General features: G+C 34.6%; 1 protein-coding gene across 2 annotated transcripts; it reads left to right on the top strand.

Annotated features, from left to right (window-relative positions):
- Positions 1 to 4,431: 4,431 nt before the first annotated feature.
- On the top strand, positions 4,432 to 19,011 carry LOC133797784 (uncharacterized). Of its 2 annotated transcripts, XM_062235831.1 has the most exons (8): positions 4,432 to 4,650; positions 5,911 to 5,995; positions 14,643 to 15,119; positions 15,426 to 15,575; positions 16,165 to 16,299; positions 16,632 to 16,673; positions 16,813 to 17,234; positions 18,242 to 19,011. In XM_062235831.1, the coding sequence occupies exons 1-8, from the start codon at positions 4,609 to 4,611 to the stop codon at positions 18,854 to 18,856; spliced, it is 1,968 nt and encodes a 655-aa protein (XP_062091815.1). In that variant the 5' UTR covers positions 4,432 to 4,608; the 3' UTR covers positions 18,857 to 19,011. The 2 variants fall into 2 exon arrangements, with proteins under 2 accessions (XP_062091815.1, XP_062091814.1); XM_062235830.1 differs by lacking the exons at positions 4,432 to 4,650; positions 5,911 to 5,995; positions 16,632 to 16,673 and adding an exon at positions 6,199 to 6,340.
- The last annotated feature ends 876 nt before the right edge of the window (positions 19,012 to 19,887 follow it).

Below are 19,887 nucleotides of genomic sequence, written 5' to 3'. Positions count from 1 at the left end.
TTACCAACCTCATCCCAATGAAGTGGTGATCGACATTTCCGTCCATATAGCATCTCATAAGGTGACATGCCTATCGTTGCCTGATAACTGTTGTTGTAAGAGAATTCTATTAATGGAAGATACTTGCTCCATGAACCTGAGAAGTCTAACACACATGCCCTCAACATATCTTCTAATATTTGGATTGTATGTTCTGACTGACCATCGGTTTGAGGGTGAAATGTCGTACTTAGTTTTAACTTAGTGCCCATTGCACGCTGTAAACCTTCCCAGAACTTTGATGTGAAAACTGATCCTCTATCGGAGATTATTGTCTTTGGAACTCCATGTAGTCTCACTATGTTTGCCACGTAAAGCTCTGCGTACTGCTCATCATTATAAAATGTTCTTATTGGTAAGGGTTATCCCCAAAATTTGAAAATGATGACGTGGCAATGGAAGTGACAAATGGCAAGGAATGGTTGGGTAATCTGGCTTAGGAGTGACCCGGTAAACGAGAGAAGATTTTTGACTAGCCAATCAAGTGTCATGATCGACCAGTCATGACCTTGGCCGACCAGTCACATGCCTGTCTGCCCAGGCATGGCCTTGGCCGACCAGTCAAATGCCTGTCTGCCCAGGCATGACCTTGGCCGACCAGTCATGACCATGGCCGACCGGACAAGTGCATGTCCGCCCAGTCCTAGTGCAGGTCTGCCCAGCAAGGTGTTTGTCCGACCAGTGAAGATTTGGCCGACTAGTGAGGAATTTTGGCCCTTCAGTTTTCCTTCTGAGTGTGATGTGGATCGACTAGACAGAGCAGGGCTACGCAAAAGATCCCAGAAACGGCTTCAACAAAATCGGTCTTACCTGCGCGGTAATCTCTCAGATTATCCCATAAATATAGTGTTTTGTTGTATTTTGAATATTATTGTTAATTGAATATAGTGAGAATAATAAAATATTATGATTATGGGGGACATCATCTGTACGATCCTGAGCCTATAAATACAAGGCTCAGGGCACCATAAAAAGGGGTTATGATTTCATTTTTTCCAGAGAGAGAGTAATTGTATCTTGAGAGAACTCTTGTATTCTTTTAATCTGCACTGAAGAAACTCAGTTGACTCAGGTTCATTTGATCTTGAGTGTAGATCTATAATCATAACTCTAAGTGGATTCGGCTATTACCAACACATTGGGGCTGAACCACTATAAAAATTGTCTGTGTCGTATATTTCTCTTGAAGGTTTTTGTCGTTTTGACGTCTACACGTCGTTGCCCAAAAACGTGGTCAACAGTAAGAAGTGAGCAGATTTTGTGAGTCTATCTACTATCACCCAAACAGAGTCATGTTGCTTGGTGGTCCTTGGTAATCCCGTCACGAAGTCCATCGCTATATCTTCCCATTTCCACTCAGGAATCTCCAATGGTTGCAATGTTCCAGCGGGTTTCTGATGTTCAACCTTAACTTGTTGACATGTAAGACATTTTGCTACAAATTCTGCTATATCTTTCTTCATCCCCAGCCACCATTACATTGTCTTGACATCGTTGTACATCTTGGTCGATCCCAGGTGAAGTGAATACGGAGTAGTGTTCACTTCCTTCATAATACTTTCTCTTAATTCACCACTTTCAGGCACACATACTCGGTTCCTATATCGTAGCATGCCTTCTTTTGTTAAGGAGAAATCAATATTCTCTGAGCTTTGTAGTGCTGCCTTCATCTTAAGAAGAAACTCGTCCTCTTGTTGTTTCTCCTTTATTTCTTCCATTAGTGTTGACTTAATCGTGAGGTCAGCTAGTTGTCTAGTTATTAGCTCAATTCCGGACCTCTTAATATCATCTTGTAAGTGTTGAGTTATCCTCTTAAGTGTTGATAAGCTTCTGTAACTCCGGCTGCCATGACATTAGCCTTTCCTAGATGATACAAGATCTCACAATCATAGTCCTTTACTAACTACAACCACCTCCGTTGCCTTATATTGAACTCCTTCTGTGTAAAGAAGTACTTTAGACTTTTGTGGTCCGTATAGATTTCACACTTTTCTCTATACAAATAATGCCTCCAAATCTTTAGAGCGAAAACTACTGCTGCTAATTATAAGTCATGGGCCGGGTACCGATGTTTGTACTCCTTTAGATGTCTCGAGGCATATGCGGCCACTTTTTTCATCTTGCATCAAAACGCATACAAGTCCCTGCTTTGGCACGTCGCAATACACTACAAACTTGCCCTTATTGTTTGGGACGCATAGAACTGGGGCTGATATGAGCTTGTCCTTTAACGTTTGGAAGCTTTCTTCGCATTTCTCTGTCCATACAAATTTTTGTGGCTTCCGTGTCAAATTTGTTAAGGGTGTAGCTATTTTGGAGAACCCTTCAACAAATCGTCTATAGTATCCTGCCAACCCCAGAAAACTTCTCACCTCCATGGCACTCTTGAGTTTAGGCCAGTCCTTCACTGCTTTAATCTTGGCTGGGACTACTTCTATGCCATTTTTAGACACAATGTGTCCTAGAAATACCACCTTCTCTAGCCAGAATTCGCATTTCTTAAACTTAGCGTATAATGATGACTTTTGAGTCGTCCCAACGTCAGTCGCAGGTGCTTTTCATGCTCAGCTTTCATCCTTGAGTAAATCAATATGTTATCTATAAACACCACAACAAACTTATCCAGGTAGTCCTTAAATACTCGGTTGATAAGATCCATGAACGCGGCTGGTGCGTTCGTTAAGCCAAAAGACATTACTAGGAATTTGTAGTGTCCATATCTAGTTCTAAAAGTCGTCTTTGGGATATTTTTTTCTCGTACTTTTAACTGATGATACTCTGACCGCAAATCTATCTTTGAGAATACCGTAGATTCTTGTAGTTGATCAAAAAGATCGTCTATTCAAGTCAAAGGGTACCTATTCTTAATCGTCACTTTATTTAGTTCTTGATAGTCGATGCACATCCTCATACTCCCGTCCTTCTTTTTGACAAAAAGCACTAGTGCTCCCCAAGGCGAATAGCTCGGTCAATTGAAACCCTATAAAACCCTAAAAAAAGAACAAAAAGAAGAAATCAAGTCAAAAAATCAAAATGCTGAAGAAGAGAAAAAATTTGAACTAAAGGATATACAAAAACGTGATACTGAAGCAATCTGTAAAAACACAACTGAAATCAGGTAGTCACCGAGACGAAGACAACACAAAAGGCACAAAATCCACAATGATAAACTTAAAAAACCCTAAAATAGAAAGAAAAATGAGAACAAATAACACAATATCAATTGTTGAAGACAATAGAATGATAAAATGAAGAAAAACGTGATAATGAAGATTAAAAAACAATAGAAAATATAGGTACTCGAGTACCTACATGCATAAGATAAAATTACTGAGAATAGATTTTGTTACAAAAATTGTTTTCCAAAAATAATAATAATACTTAAAATGACTGAAATGCCATCACAAAAATTCACATGCATACATAAGAAAAAACTACTGAATTATGATTTTCTTACAAAAATTATTTTCCAAAATAATAATAATACTTAAAATATCTGAAATACTCCCACAAAAATTCATAGATTGAATAAATAAACTTATACAATAAAATATGGGATATAAAATAAATTATTTGATAAATATGGGAAAACAAAACTTATAAAAAGGTTAAACAACAAAAAATACCATAAAAAATACAAAAAAAAAAAACTATATATATATATCAAATTTTATTGAATTTTCCCATATTTCACGTAAATTCCATACAAATACACATTAGCCTACAAATTTCAGAAAAAAAAAAGAAAGAAAACAAATAATTTCTCGTCTGTGGGTCTACAGATTTTAAGTTCCCAAAAAGAAAAATTGAATCTGAATTATTATTATTCTATTAAAAATTAAGTGGAATAATTTATAAAAAAAATAAAATTGAGTGGAATAAATATTCTTTTTCCGAATTATTATACATCGTTTTTACCCTTAATATTTTCTTGTTCTTTTATTACTTTTCGAATATCATTGACAAAATAATCAATCTTGTGAACCAGAAAGTGATCGGTTAAGTCTCACTGTTTTCTCTACTTGTACTTCTTTGTCAAAGCTCAACAAAAACAAATATTTTTCTTCCCAATAAATGAAGAATTTAAAAAAAAAAAAACTCAATCTAAATGACAAAAAAAATTATAATTATCATTTTTCTTAAATAATAAAAAAAAAATCTGTAACAGATGTATTTTTAATGTAACATGTAATATGAAAAGTATAAATGCTATATTGTTACTTTTTTGTATAATAAAAACTTATTTGTTAAGTTTCTAGAAAATATATATTTATTTCAATATTACAAATATTTTTGTGAAAAAGTTATATTCATTCTTAAGGGGTAATTTGGTCAAAATTTGGTCCTATTCTTCTTATCATTCCTTTTATTTTTCTTTTTCTTTTTCTCATATCCAACCAAAGCCGCCGTCCCGTCCCGTCCCCTGGTCCCTGCTTCTGCGCAAGGTCTAAATATGAACAATACAATACGAGTGTCCTTTTGTGCAGGAAAAGGTATTTGCGATTAATAATATAGCCAAGTTTAATTAATTGGGATTGGGAAGCAGAAGAAGATCCAAGTGGTGAAATAATGAGCAGCAGTAGTACCGCCTGCACATCCAATAGGGGCAAGGTATACTATACAATACATCTCTCTCAATGAACCACTATAACAAAACAAGAGCAAGTTGTAGTGTTATAATCTAATTTAGTTGCTTTTTCTTCCTATCATCACCGTTTAATTATCTCATCCTCAACTGAACAAAATCATATATACTATGACTGGAAAATTCATTTCATTTTTTTTCTCAATTAATTATGTGTATATATATAAATATGATTTTTCTGTCCTAATAACGAATGAGCTTTTCAGTCACCATATCGATCATCCTCTTAATGCATTTTTTTTCTTCGCACTTCATTTTTTAAGCTCTGTCAGTTCTTCCTCATAGGCTACTCTTAATTTGCATCTGAAAATCGATCAAATGTTTGCATCTTAAATGTTTGTAATGTATAGCTTGGGTTGGATCAAACCATCTTGGTGCAGAAAACTCTCCTACCTTTGTTGATCCTTGCTAATTTATTTTGAGAGATATTAATCAAGTGAAAATACTAATTAATAATTAATTAATAGAAATACATGTAACTTAGAAACACTCCTGCCTCCGTCGGTTGTAGTAATTTCCTTTTCCTATTACAGGAATGAATTATAATACTGAATATGATTATGAGTTGACTCTTATATATATTATTATAAGTGTATTGTAGTTATGGTGTGGTTTTATGTTCGCTTTGGATGAATCTCATCTTTTTGGTCTGTTGAATCTGACTATTTGATACTTTAGTATTTCTAAGAATTAGGTTATTAATTAGAGAATATTACAAATTTATTATCCAATTTTCTCAATGTTCTTAATTTATGTTTGTTTTACTCATGATTTAGCTGTTCATACTTTTAATTAGGGTAGATGATGCTAGAGAAATTTGTTCCTTTTTCTCTAGATGTATTACACTTTGGTTGTTTTCAATAAAATATTGATTACTAAAAAGTTTGTGATTAATATATATCATTATATGCAAAGAATGCGTAATATTTATGATCAGTGAAAACAGAGGCTGAAGACTTAATCATTTATAGAGCTGAAAAGAACAAATGACAAGGAGCTGGAAAACAAGAAGAAAGGATTAGCAGAAATTTAACCACATTTTAACGACTAACTAATGCTGATACAAAGATAGTTAAAGCCAACAAGCTACACTATTCAACATCATATTATATACATATATATATATATTGAGTTCGTTGAGCGCTAAATAAATTTAATAGTTTTGTCACACTAGACTATATTAATTGCTTATATATTGGCTTGTATATTTTATTATTGGAATGCAGAACTTATACATAAGCAAGAAGAAAATAGTGGGTCTGGGATCACACTTAAAGCCAAGACCTCTTGGAAATCCAGTGCTGGAAGATGGTACGTAAAAACTGTGAATATATATTACTATGTTGATTTTATGATCGTAATTTTATGGTCTAAAATTAGTTATCTTTTCTTTGCTGACGATAGCATGTTGTTCTATAAAGCCTTGAAAAAGGAGTGTTGTGCTTTGTTGTATGTTCTTCGTGTTTAAGAGCTTAGGTCAATGTGTCATCCTTTGTAAGTCTTCATTTAGGACACACAATCACTCATTAATGGAGTTGGTGGATTGTAATGAATATGCCCGGTATTTGGGCCTCCCTTTTCTTATTGGAATGAAGAAGAAGATTGTGTTTCAAGACATCAAGGCTAATGTGTGGAAGAAGCTTCAAATGTGGAAAGGTAATTTATAATTGCTAGGAGGTGCTTATTAAAGCAGTATCTTTAACCATTCCAAACTACACTATGAGTGTTTTTTGTTTCCCTAAAGCTCTTTGTGAGGAACTTTAAGTGATGGTGGCATGGTTTTGGTGGGGTCATCAAATGAGACCCATAAAATGCATTGGAAAATGTGAGAGTTGCTTTGCCTTTCAAAGAAGGAGGGGGCTCGATTTTAGGGAACTTGAGGCCTTTAGCCAAGCATTGGTGGCTAAGGTGGCGTATTCTAAACAATCCTTCTTATTTGATGGCTATATATATAGAGTCTTAAAAGCTAAGTATTTCAAGAGTAGTGCGCTTCTTGAGGCAAAAGAGAATAATGGGATATCTTACATGTGGAGAAGTATTATATGGGGGTGAGAAGGAGTGATGTGGAGGGTGGGTTGTGGCCAGATATACATCATTTTGAGGATCCTTTGCTACCTCGGTTGAATATGTTTCGACCTATTACCTTGTAAGTGGGATTCAATAATGATTGAAGAATGTTCGAATTTATTGAGGAAGGTCTCAATTTAGCGATGGAAGGTTGAGTTAATTTTTTTTATCCCAAAAAATATTGGAATTTTATTTTTTAAAACATAAACATATCCTACGTAATTTCAGGTTTTGAAACGGTTAAACTTTAAAAATGACTTCATTAATATCTTAGTAACATAAATGATAAAATTAAACGTAGTACTTGTAACACCCCTACTAATTAAGAATTGTTATACTGTATGCTTAAAATAGTACTTAACTTGTTTAGCGAGAGCTTAACTCGTTTAGCGAGTCTCATTTGGACTTTGAACGTGTAATTAAAGTTAAGTAATGGTTTAAGTATTAAAAACTTTGGTCGAAAGGGTTAAACTTTTAATTAAAGTGTTTAAACATATACAAGGGATCCCAAAAAGAGTTTATAAACAAAATATAACATGTTTGGGGTTACAACAATAGCCGAACTAAGTGGCGAAAACTAAATTCAACCCTAGTCTCTCAAAAGATCCCGATCGTGACGATTGAGCAGGCTACATATGTACACACTGCCTCTAGAACTTTTCAACTCATGCTTGTTCCAACTTTTCTTTGTCTTTACCTGCACCACATAGCACCCGTGAGCCAAGGCCCAGCAAGAAAACCCAAGTAAGCAAAAATAGTTAATCGACAAAGTATAAACCATAAATATCATGTTTCGCAGTTATAATCAGACTCAAGCAAGCATACAATTCATTCATGCGACCTCAATACCGAATGAGCGCATACCACACTCCAGTAGTGGCCCTGCCATAATGGCCTGCATTACGCATGCTTATTGTCGATTACGACTCTCTAGGTGAACATTCTAGACAAATATAAACAGATATAAATCACATACTCATCATGTGATTTGTTTTCTACTAATGTACCAATCTGTTAAACCCTCCAGCTAGACTAGTTAGTTTGTTAAGTTTGTTATTTTTTTGGTAACAACTTGTAACCCGAGCTTATGTCTATAAATAGGCTACCTAGTCTCATGTATTAGTGTACTGATGTAATCACTTTGAGAATCAATATACAGAGGTTTTAGTTCTTGTTGTGGTGTGCTTAGTTACTGTTTGTGTGTATTCAAGACAGAAGTCCGAGAACCAAGTTCTCTAGTGTTCTTGAGACCAAGTGAGATTGACTGAGTGTGTTAGAGAGATTGGGAGTTGGGCACAACAACTGGTATCAGAGCCAGGTTGTTCGAAGGGAGTCTTGATTTCTGTTTGAAGATTCAGATGGACAATCGACGAGGATGGGAAATGCCAAGTTCGATCTGGAAAAGTTTTCTAGAAAGAATGGTTTCGGTTTGTGGAATTCAAGAGGCTTTGCTTGGGGAAGGTGACATCAAGGGCAAGATTGAGAAGGAAAAGGCTGAGATCTTGGAGAAGGCCTACAATGTCATCATCTTGAGTCTTGGTGACAAAGTCTTGAGGGAAGTTTCAAAGGAGACAACAGCTGTTGGGCTTTGGAAGAAGTTGGAAACACTTTACATGACAAAATCTTTAGCAAACTGATTGTTCTTGAAGCAGAAACTCTACTCATTCAAGTGGCAAATAGGTAAAAGCATAGAAGATCACCTTGATGATTTCAACAAGATCATTCTTGATCTAGAGAACATCGACATCAAGGTGGAGGATGAAGACCAGGCGATCATAGTTCTAAACTCACTGCCTACAGAGAGTTATGAACATTCCGTAGACACCATGATGTATGGAAAGGACTCTTTAACATTAGAAGAGGTCCAAAATGCACTAATGTCTAAAGAGATGAAGAGGAAATCCGAGCTTAAGGAAGAGGTTTCTCGAGATAAATTACTGGTCAGAGGAAAATCATCCAAGAAGGAGAACAAAGAGCACAATAATCAAGGAAAAGGGAAGTCATCATCAAAGTTCAAGAGGAGATGTTTTATCTGCAACAAAACAACTCATCTGAAGAAAGAATGTCTAGTTTTTAAAAGCTACAACAAGAATCAATCTGGAAATGTTGATCTTGCATCAGAAGTAAATGACAGTGAATGGTATGATAGTGCTGGAGTTCTTGTGGTTTCAAATGAAGATTTCAAGAAAGGCTGGGTCATAGATCCGGGTTGCTCTTTTCATATTTGTCCTGACAAATCTCAGTTCAATACTTATCAAGAAATCAAAGGAAGAACTATTAAGCTGAGAGATAATCGAGCATGTTCTGTGATTGGTATTGGAACTATCAAGCAAAATGTACATGGTGGAGTTACTACAGAACTTAGACAAGTCAGGCATGTTCCTGAAATAAAAAGAAAACTGATTTATGTGGAAATGCTTGATCAAGAAGGGTGTCATGTTAAGATTGAAAGTGGAACCTTGAAAGTATTAAAGGGTTCAATGACTATAATGAAGGGAATAAAGGAGAATGGGATATACATTCTACAAGGCAAATGCTTGATCAAGAAGGGTGTCATGTTAAGATTGAAAGTGGAATCTTGAAAGTATTAAAAGGTTCAATGACTATAATGAAGGGAATAAAGGAGAATGGGATATACATTCTACAAGGCAGCACAATGAAGCCCCAAGTTAATATTGTTATGAAGGATTTCAGGAATTCTACAATGACTTGGCATAGAAGACTCGGCCACATGAGTAATGGAGGATTAAAGATTCTCAAGAAGCAAGGAGTATTTGGCAAAGATCACATTGAGGAGCTAGAATTCTCTGAACATTGTGTGCTTGGGAAGGCAACTAGAGTGAAAGTTGGGACTGGTTTGCATGTTTCAAAAGGAATAATGAACTATGTTCATTCAGACTTGTGGGAGCATTCAAGGACAACAACAAAAGGTGGAGCCAGGTACTTCTTATCTCTCATAGATGACCATTCGAGATATGTCTGGGTGTACATGTTGATGAACAAGAATGACAAATTTAAAAAGTTCACGGAATGGAAAACTTTACTTGAAAATCAGTCTGGGAAGAAGCTTAAGAAGTTGAGGACAGACAATGGCTTGGAATTTTGTGCTGAAGAGTTCAATCAGTATTGCAAGAAACATGGTATTAGAAGACATTTAATTGTTCTTGAACCACCCAACAGAATGGTTTAACAGAGAGAATGAACATAACTATTCTAGAAAGAGTAAGGTGCATGCTCATCTATTCGGGTCTACGAAAGAGTTTTTGGGGTGAAGCTGTTGCCACAGCTTGTTACCTGATCTTCCTCAGCTATTAGATCCAAAACTCCAATTGAAGTTTGGATAGGAAGAGCTACTAACTATGGTCATCTCATAATTTTTGTATGTGTGGCATATGCCCATATTCAACAGGATAAGCTAGAACCAAGGGGGGCCAGAAAGTGCATATTTCTGGGCTATCCCGAGGGAGTTAAAGGCTACAGAATGTGGAGTATAGATCAAGGAAACCATCAGAAGTTCTTTATAAGTAGGGATGTCATCTTTGAAGAAGAAAAGATGTACAAAGATACCCTAAGAACTCAACCTACATATGGACAAAGTGCAATAGATGAGAGCTCACAAGTTAAGGTGAAGACTCACGGAGAAAGGGCACAAGATGAGCAAGTTGAAGCAGAGAGACATGAAGAACATTTAGAAGATGAGGATAATGAAGCTTTAGTGGAAAGTGATGAAGATCATGAGAGGAAAACACTCAAGACTATCAACTAATAAGAGATCGCAAAAGAATAGCAGTAAGACCCCCTGACCGATTTGGTTTTGCTGACATAGTTCATTATGCTTTGAATGTTGCAGGTATGATTGAAGATGAACCTAAGTCATACCAAGAAGCAATGAGATCAGTGACAGACTTGAGTGGATTCGAGCAATGGAAGAAGAGATTGAATCTCTAAACAAAAACAACACATGGACATTAGTTGTTAAACCAGCTGGAAATAAAATTGTTGGCTGTAAGTGGATCTACAAGTTCAAAGAAGGCATTGTAGGGACTAAGAAAGCTAGATACAAGGCCAGATTAGTGGCCAAAGGCTTCACACAGAGGGAAGGGATTGATTACAATGAGATTTTTTCCCCTGTAGTGAAGCATACATCAATCAGATTATTACTCAGTTTGGTGGCCATTGAAGATCTTGAACTTGAGCAACTAGATGTAAAAACAACCTTTTTTCATGGAGACCTTGAAGAAGAGATACTTATGAAGCAACCAGAAGGTTTTGAAGAGGAAGGAAAGGAAGAACATGTGTGTCTACTCAAGAGGTCCTTGTATGGCTTAAAACAATCACCAAGGCAATGGTATAAGCAGTTTGATGATTTTGTTACCAAATATGTTTTCAAAAGGAGTGCTTATGATAGTTGTGTGTATGTTAGAAATGCAAAGGGACTGGTATACTTACTTATTTATGTTGATGATATGTTAATAGCTAGCAAACATATGGGAGAAATCAACAAGGTAAAGAAGCTATTGAGCAGGGAGTTTGACATGAAGGATCTCGGACATGCCAAGAAAAATTTGGGTATAGAAATTACTCGAAACAAACAAAAGAAGAAACTCAAATTTTCTTAGAAAGGGTACATTTCAAAGATCCTTGATAGATTTGATTTTACTGATGTCAAGGCAGTTAGCACACCAATTGGGCAGCAGTTCAGACTCTCAAACACACAAACTCCTTCCACTGAAGAAGATGTCAGGTACATGGAAAATATACCATATACAAATGTAGTTGGAAGCATTATGTATGTAGTGGTATGCACTAGACCAGATTTGTGCTATGGTGTAAGTGTAGTTAGTAGATTTATGGGAGATCCGGGCATTGAGCATTGGAGAGTTGTCTAATGGATTATGAGTTACCTTAGAGGGACTAGTAATGTTGGATTAATATATGGTTCTAATAGTACAATGCAGAGGTCACTGGCTATGTGGATTCAGATTATGCAGGGGATGTCGATTCTAGGAGGTCTCAAGCAGGCTATGTGTTTCAACTTTCAGGATACACCATAAGTTGGAAGGCTAACCTACAATCTATTGTTGCCTTATCAACTACTGAGGCAAAATATATTGCATGTACTGAAGTCGTTAAGGAAGCATTATGGCTAAAAGGGATAACCAAAGAATTTGGACTCAAGCAGAAGATTGTAACTGTGTACAGTGACAGTCAAAGTGCACTGCATTTGAGCAAGAACCAAGTCTTCCACAAGAGGACTAAACACATAGACGTGAGGCTGCATTTCATCAGAGATATTATATCAAAAGGAAAGGTGAAACTACTCAAAGTTTCCATTGAAGACAATCCTTCAGATATGAAGACTAAACTCAACAATCAAGATTTATTTTTAGATTGTATTTTTGGTTTTGTAATGTACACTAGCAACCAAGGTGGAGAATTGTGATTTGTTGCCTACTAATGTATCAATATGTTAAACCCTCCAGCTAGACTAGTTAGTTTGTTAAGTTTGTTATTTTTCTGGTAACAACTTGTAACCCGATCTTATGTCTATAAATAGGCTACCTAGTCTCATGTATTAGTGTACTGATGTAATCACTTTGAGAATCAATATACAGAGGTTTTAGTTCTTGTTGTGGTGTGCTTAGTTACTGTTTGTGTGTATTCAAGACAGAAGTTTGAGAACCAAGTTCTCTAGTGTTCTTGAGACCAAGTGAGATTGACTGAGTGTGTTAGAGAGATTGGGAGCTAGGCACAACACATCACCAATAGATATAGCCCAAATACATTCACAGTTCAACATATATTCAAACATGATTAAAACCATATTCGAAAACTGGGACCAATGCCCTAATCCTGGTGCAAGTTTCAGTTTTCTTACCTCAGGTCCTGCGCAAAAGATGAAACGACCCTGGGTGCGATTCCTGTCCCTAGCCTCGCGAAAACCCTAGTTACAACGTAAGTATGCGCTTATCAGAACTCAACTCTAGATCTCGAATTCCGATCCAAACCCTAACTCTTGGAACCACTATTCCCAATTAACAGGGTACTAAAAATGTCCCCCGAGCCCCCAAGTGGGCCCCCAAAACAAATTCTCGAGACCCCGAGTCTTATTCCCAAAAATTTAGAAAACTAGCATTTCGAGGCACCTGGTGCAGTCGCGTCTGCAGAAACTATGGGGTTTCTGGGGCACTGGCACAGTCGTGCCCCTGGTCTCGAACCCCAAATTGAATTCAAAATCCCACGCTTTCTGGGACACTAGTGCGGTCGCGCCACAACCTAGCACGGTCGTGCTAGGTCGCAAGAAACCCAAATTTACCCAGAAACCAAAGTGTTCTTCCCCAATTTCAAACCCACGATTTTCCTGCATCTCAGACCCAAAAACTCGACTCAAAACAGGTTTCCTAGTAGTTTTCAACCACAAATTACCTCTAATAGCTTAGGCAACCAACAATCAACAACAAAATACCTCAACAACACATTAAACACATTAAAATCACACTTGGCCATAGTTGATTTTAAAACTCAACTTTTATCCCTCAAATCTAGAAATCACCTTACAAAACTTGAATCCCAGCAGCAACCAAGCATTGAAACAAGTGTAAACCTAATTATATAATCATTTTCTCCACTTAAACCACCCAAAACATGTAAAGGTCGAAATTCAAACCAAAACTTCAAAGAAATTCAAGAACACTCTCAAGAACATGAAACTACGAAAAGTGAGAATTAGCTTACTAAATTTCAAAATCCTAAGCTGGTTTTGAAGTCCTCAACATCTTCTAATCCTCCAAGAATTCTCTAATCTCCTTCAAACTCTTTAAAATCAAGGCTTGATCTTGCTTTTGAACTTGGTATCTTTGAGAATGCTCTTCCAAGGTGGTCAAGTGAAAGCCAAAGGATGCCTTGAACATGTAAGGAGCAAAGCCAAAAGGACTTAGTCATTTCATTAACTCTATGGTCAAAAGACCATTATACCCTTCCCCTATAATTTCTCTTCAAAATATCCCCAAGGAAAAAATGGTCATTTAACCTAATTTTCCACTAAACCTCAAATTATACTTAGAATTCCCAATTGAATCCTATAATCTTCCCAATACAAATATTTTCCCCAATTATACCTCATATTCCATAAATTCCCAAAATATGCAAAATTACTAAAATCCAGCAACATTGGCCCAATTTTTTTATATAACAATGTACATTGTAGTTATTTAAAATATCCTGCAAATTTTTAAGAAATTTTGAATGATTTATAGTGTCAAAAACAGGATTCAAATAGCTTGTTGCATAGGTGTGTATTTTTTTTTATATATGTGTGAAATTCAACTGTGTAAATCTTGTTTTTGGCACCGTAAATATTCGAAAATTTCTTAAAAATTTATGACATGTTCTAAATAATTACAATGTACACTATCATATAAAAATAATAGGATTATAACTATCTACATGTCAAAAACAAAAAAAATGCATTGGTATAGCCAAAAAAGTAGATGTACTAGAGTGATCCACAATATATATATATATATATATATTTATACCTGAGAAGTTTTTGAATTGAGACGATGTAAATATAAATATATATTAAATTTTGGACTCAAATTATGTTTTAGTTTTTCTTTTAAAAAAAAAAAGAAGAGTCATTGCAAAAGATTAAGGTGGCATAGAAGAATATATAGTCTTAACTCATTGCAGACATGATTCCTTAATAATTAAATGTAAATAAATCAAACAGCAAAAACAAATGAGAGTTACCTATATATATATATATATATATTCTAGAATACATTTCAAATAATAAAATTAAACCAGAAAAATTATAAGTATACTTAATTGTTAGATCATTAACAAAAAAAACTATATATAATCTACTTGTTTAATTACTATTTGGCAGGAGACCATAACAATGAGAACAGTTTCTTCAATGCTATCCAGAAAGGTAAATGGAGTGAGGCAGAGAAAATTTATGAAAAAAATCCTGGCATATTGAGGGCAACCAGTCTAAATTTTGGCAAGTCGGCTCTCCATATTGCTTGCGTAGCGGGGCATGCCCATATTGTGGAAGTGTTAGTTGAGTTAATGGAAGAAAAAGAATTAGAACGAAGAGGAATCTTGGATGGCTTCACAGCTCTTGCAGAGGCTACAATGAATGGAGATACAAATATAGCAAAATGTATGGTAAAAAGGAACCCGAGAATCGTGAGTATCCCCACCGATATTGGAATGATTCCCGTTGTGCTTGCCCTTGCATATGGCAACAAGAGCATGGCTCGCTATCTCTACTGCGTTACACCCTTGGAAGACTTGTTACCCGAGAAAGGTGCAAATGGTGCAAGTCTTTTAACGTACGCTATAAGAATGGAACAATATGGTAAGACTTATTAGATCATCATCTTACCCATTATTTTAAATTATTATGACATGTGATCTAATCATTACTCTTAATTAATATTATATACCTACAAAGAATATATTAGTAGAGTTGAGTGTAAAATAATGAGTTTGCATGTCATAATTCAAATAGTACACATGCATGCATATATGCATGTTCATTATGACTAATTCAAATATACATTACTTGATTAACCACAATATTTTGTTTTTTTTTTGCTGTTAACTAATTGTATATGCTTATTATATATGTGGATGTGGAATAATTTACATGGTACAAGTACAGACATTGCTTTTAATTTGCTGGAGCGTTGCCCAAGATTGGCTTTTGCATCAAACCATAGGGACCGATGCCCTCTATTCGAATTGGCCTGCACATCATCAGCATTTCTTAGTGGAAGTCAGCTCACGTTTTGGCAACTCTGGATATATAACTGTTAGTCATATATCAACTCCCTCTTATATAGCTCTTAACTCTCCATCAAAGATTTTTTTAGTCATGTCCTTCAGGAGGTGAAAAAGTTGGGTGTTTCCTACAAGTTAGTGAAACCAATGAATTTCACAGAAAAATAATGCGACTTTTGCTATGAGTATAATTTACTGCAAATGGAATAAGTTTTACATTCTCCTGGTTAGTTAGTAAGGTCACATGTTTTGTCAAAAAAATATGAAAAATATAATGGTCACACATGTAATTAAATTTTTGGTTGTCTTATTTAGAGTACTTATTATAGCTTATGTTAATTAGATATTCCTTTAAAATATAAAGAACAATAGTAAAAAAAAATTATATATTATTACAATGTCTTATCTTTATTTATAAATAATAGTAATTCTTCAAACTTTTTTTTTTTATATATAATATCTCTTTTTCTCTCTCTATTTGGTATTGTATTGATGGGCTAAAGTTGTTGGGAGTGCTCTAAGAGCAAATATAAATTATAAAATATAGCTGTTTTGTTAATCAAGTAATTAATTATGGTTCTTTTACTATATATCTGTATGTGTATATATTATATATCTAGGTATACGCATACCAAAACATGAGCAGCTCTCCCAGCAAAGAAAAAAGCATCTACAACATGAGCAAGCCAACCATAACAACTATTCTTTTTCTATTGATGTTCGAGATGATATCCAAACAAACCAGAGAAATATGGGTACGTCTAACTATTTCTGTAATAATAATCTTATACATATTAATTAGTTCTTATTTGTTTGGTTAAATTTTATATATAATTCTTTTCAGTTGTACAATTGCATCTGCCTCAATGTATTTTGGTTAGATACAAATAATAATTCACATATATAATTAGGCTGCATTAATGCAGTATTCAATTTACTAGCAATATAGTGTTACTGATTTCTTCGAATTATAATAATATTGTAATCATAGTCCTTGAACTTTCATGTATTTAGCATCAGTTGTTGATATATATGTATATGCTAAAAATATACCTATATCTAACAATGTGTATTTAAAGACGTATAGGTATATTGTATCTACTAGCTTCAAAACTCCTCAAGCTTTTAGGTATAACTCTCTTGAAAGCCCATTTATACGAAATTTTCTTGTATTGATTTAATTTGCGAATCTATATATTGCTTAATCTATAGAAATTATATATTGAGTTACATAAATCTTGTTCATCATATATTATTAATTGATCCAGGAATCAGAGGAATATATGAATTGAAGTTGGTTCACCACCATTCCTTTGAACTCCTGGGTCTGATATCGGAAGAGATTAAAGCCTTAGACCCAAAAATGATTGATTCGTTATGTGAGGCACTATATGAAGCAGCTGGTCGAGGGAATGTGGAGTTTTTTGTTAACGTGCTACAAATGGTTCCTGAACTTGTATGGCACCAGAATGAAAAGGGATCCACCATTTTCATGCATGCTATCGAATTCCGTCAGCCGAAAATATTTTCTCTCATTCATGGCTTTGGTTCCAAACAAGCAATGGCTACTGAGACCGATAACTATGGAAATAATATGCTGCATATGGCGGCATTGTTGGCACCACCAACCCAACTTAATAGAATTCAAGGTACACCCTTACAAATGCAAAGGGAACTACAATGGTTTAAGGTACGCCACTTTATTATGTATGAGTTAACTTCCCCATAATTTAATTATGTATTTTCCCACACACACATATAAGGGGTAATGGTGTTTCGAAATCTAGGAGATATATATTTGAAGCCCACATAATATACTTTCATGGGTGTTTCAAGATTGTGTGCAACATCTATCACTTATGATACACCGGATAACAAAGTAGGACGGGTGCACCTTAAAACTGTTTCTACTCCTAGTTTATATTAAGGTGAGAACTCGATCACATATAATTTCTTAAAACTAAGAATATTATTAGAAGAATTTAATAGAAAAGTAGAACTTTCGCTTTGGTGTGTTGAAATGAAAAGAGGAACGGCTATTTTTTTTGTATGTGTGTTCAAGCTGGGAACATGGAGCTAATGTCCCCAACCCCCACCTAAAAGGAAAAGTATTCCGTGGTATTGTTGAAAACGCTACAAGCGATTTTGGTATTTTTGATAAAGTTATAATAGTTTAGGGTATGTTTACAGAAGTCACAACTATACATAATTCTAGTTACAATATTATGAATTATTTGAACAAATTAAGCTAGATAAATGCAAAAAAAATATTGGATGGATACAATCCGATCAAATACATAAGCAAGGGGACACATCCAATGAATACAATCGGTTGAGACAAGTTAATTAGAATGGATCGATTGTATCTGACAGTCCTAAAAATATTGGATATGATCCAATAAACACCCCAATACATATGTTGAACTTTTGAAAATTGTTAAAAATGCTTTTGACATTAATACAAACAATATTGCACACAAAATATGTGCCAAAAGGTTACATATTCTAATATGACATTTTTTAAGATAGTGAGTCCTACCAAAACTTGCTATATACTATAGTGTGTAAAAATTCGTGGCACCTTATTTTATGTGCACTTATCATCACTCTTAATACAAAACATTTTTATATTTCAGCAACTTATTCTTTGATTTATACAACATTAATTTTCAACTTTTTTGGATTTACCAAATGTAGGAAGTGGAGAGAATAATGACAGCTGACCGTTTGGAAAGTAAGAATGAGAATTTGAAGACACCACGAGAGTTATTTACAGAAAACCACAGCAAGCTGATGAAAGGTGCAGAAGAATGGATGAAACGTACAGCCTCTTCTTCAACTGTCGTAGGAGCTCTCGTTTTTACAGTAATGTTTGCCGTAGCATTTACTGTGCCCGGAGGAAACAATCAAAATTCAGGCTATCCTATTTTCTTAGGGCACAAATTATTCGACATTTTCATCATATCAGACGCCATATCACTCTTTTCTTCTGTAGCTTCAGTCTTAATGTTCTTAGGAATCTTAACATCGCGTTACGCAGAAGAAGATTTCCTCAAATCCTTACCCACAAAAATGATGATAGGCCTTACCGCACTTTTCTTATCACTCGCAAGCATGACACTAGCATTTTCTGCTGCGCTTATCATCATAGTTGGTGGACAAATTTGGCTTAGAAATTCAGTCATTGTTTTAGCTTGCCTTCCTGTCCTCTTGTTTATATGGCTCCAGTTTTCCCTCATTTTTGACATGTTTATGTCTACTTATGGTCCAAGCATTTTTTATAGGAAAGTTAATCGCTGGTTAATAAGTTAAGCTTTCATATTTATTTATTATGATGCGCATGCAATGCAATCATCACCATTTATCATTGTACTTACACCTATTAAATGAGCATGAATAATTGCTTTTTTATGTACTTAATGGATACATTTCTCTTTGAATTGATCAATACAAGTATATTTGAATTATTATTTTGCAATTCTCAATTCTCTGCCTTAAGTAGGGACTAAAACTTGAGCAAAGCAATAACCACGTGAAAATAATTGTAAGTACTAGTATATATAGTTGATCACATGATCACCGCTCATAGTACGTAGTGTATTAATAGTTCATATCGTGAAACGCCATTATATTAATTAGTAAACTATCGTCCCATATATAGTTATGTCAAACTAAGGCAATCTATCCTCCCAAAATTAATCCAGCTGTCTCACAAAACCATTTTCAACAACAAGAAAATAAAAAATTAACAAAACACAAACCACAAAAAGCTAAGATTTAGCCGAGAGAGAGAGAGCGCGATTATTTAATAATATATAATGCATTTTAAAAATTACTATTTTCATTTATACTTCAAAAAACTTTAAAATACACGAGACATCATAAAATATCCCAACTTTAATTAAGATGTCTTCTCATTTTCTTCCTTTGATACATATATATTTGAGATTTTTAGTAAGTTTTCTTCATTTCGATCTCCCCAGCATTTAAATTAATTCTTATATATTTTTTTTTCAGGTTCATAAGCCTTTTTAAGTCTATTTTACGTCTCATTTGAAAGGAAAAAAGAAAGTCTATTTTACATAAAACGTTGATATTTTGATATTGAGATTGCGAGTGATTATAATAATTGATTAGTACAATTTGGATTTTTTTTTCAAGAGAAGGTGGCTTGCAATTGAGATCTCCTCTTTGTGAGAAAAGATAAAAAAGCATTCTGAGTTAAGCCTATAATCACTGTAAATCTTAAAATTAGCATATTTTATAAAAATATATTTTTATTTAAAAGATAATTTTTAATTTTTTTTATTGTGATTTTCGGAATATCACTTTCCCATTATTGT

This window comes from Humulus lupulus, chromosome 8, assembly GCF_963169125.1.
Source record: "Humulus lupulus chromosome 8, drHumLupu1.1, whole genome shotgun sequence".
NCBI lineage: Eukaryota > Viridiplantae > Streptophyta > Magnoliopsida > Rosales > Cannabaceae > Humulus > Humulus lupulus.
This window is presented reverse-complemented; position numbering and strand designations above follow the sequence as displayed.

What these genes read in the sequence shown, in the direction of transcription:
- LOC133797784 (XM_062235831.1), top strand. Translation starts at nt 4,609, where the DNA reads ATGAGCAGCAGTAGTACCGCCTGCACATCCAATAGGGGCAAG. An exon ending in AAATCCAGTGCTGGAAGATG is followed by an intron (nt 5,996 to 14,642) that starts GTACGTAAAAAC and finishes ACTATTTGGCAG; the next exon opens with GAGACCATAACAATGAGAAC. An exon ending in AACAAACCAGAGAAATATGG is followed by an intron (nt 16,300 to 16,631) that starts GTACGTCTAACT and finishes AAAGACGTATAG; the next exon opens with GTATATTGTATCTACTAGCT.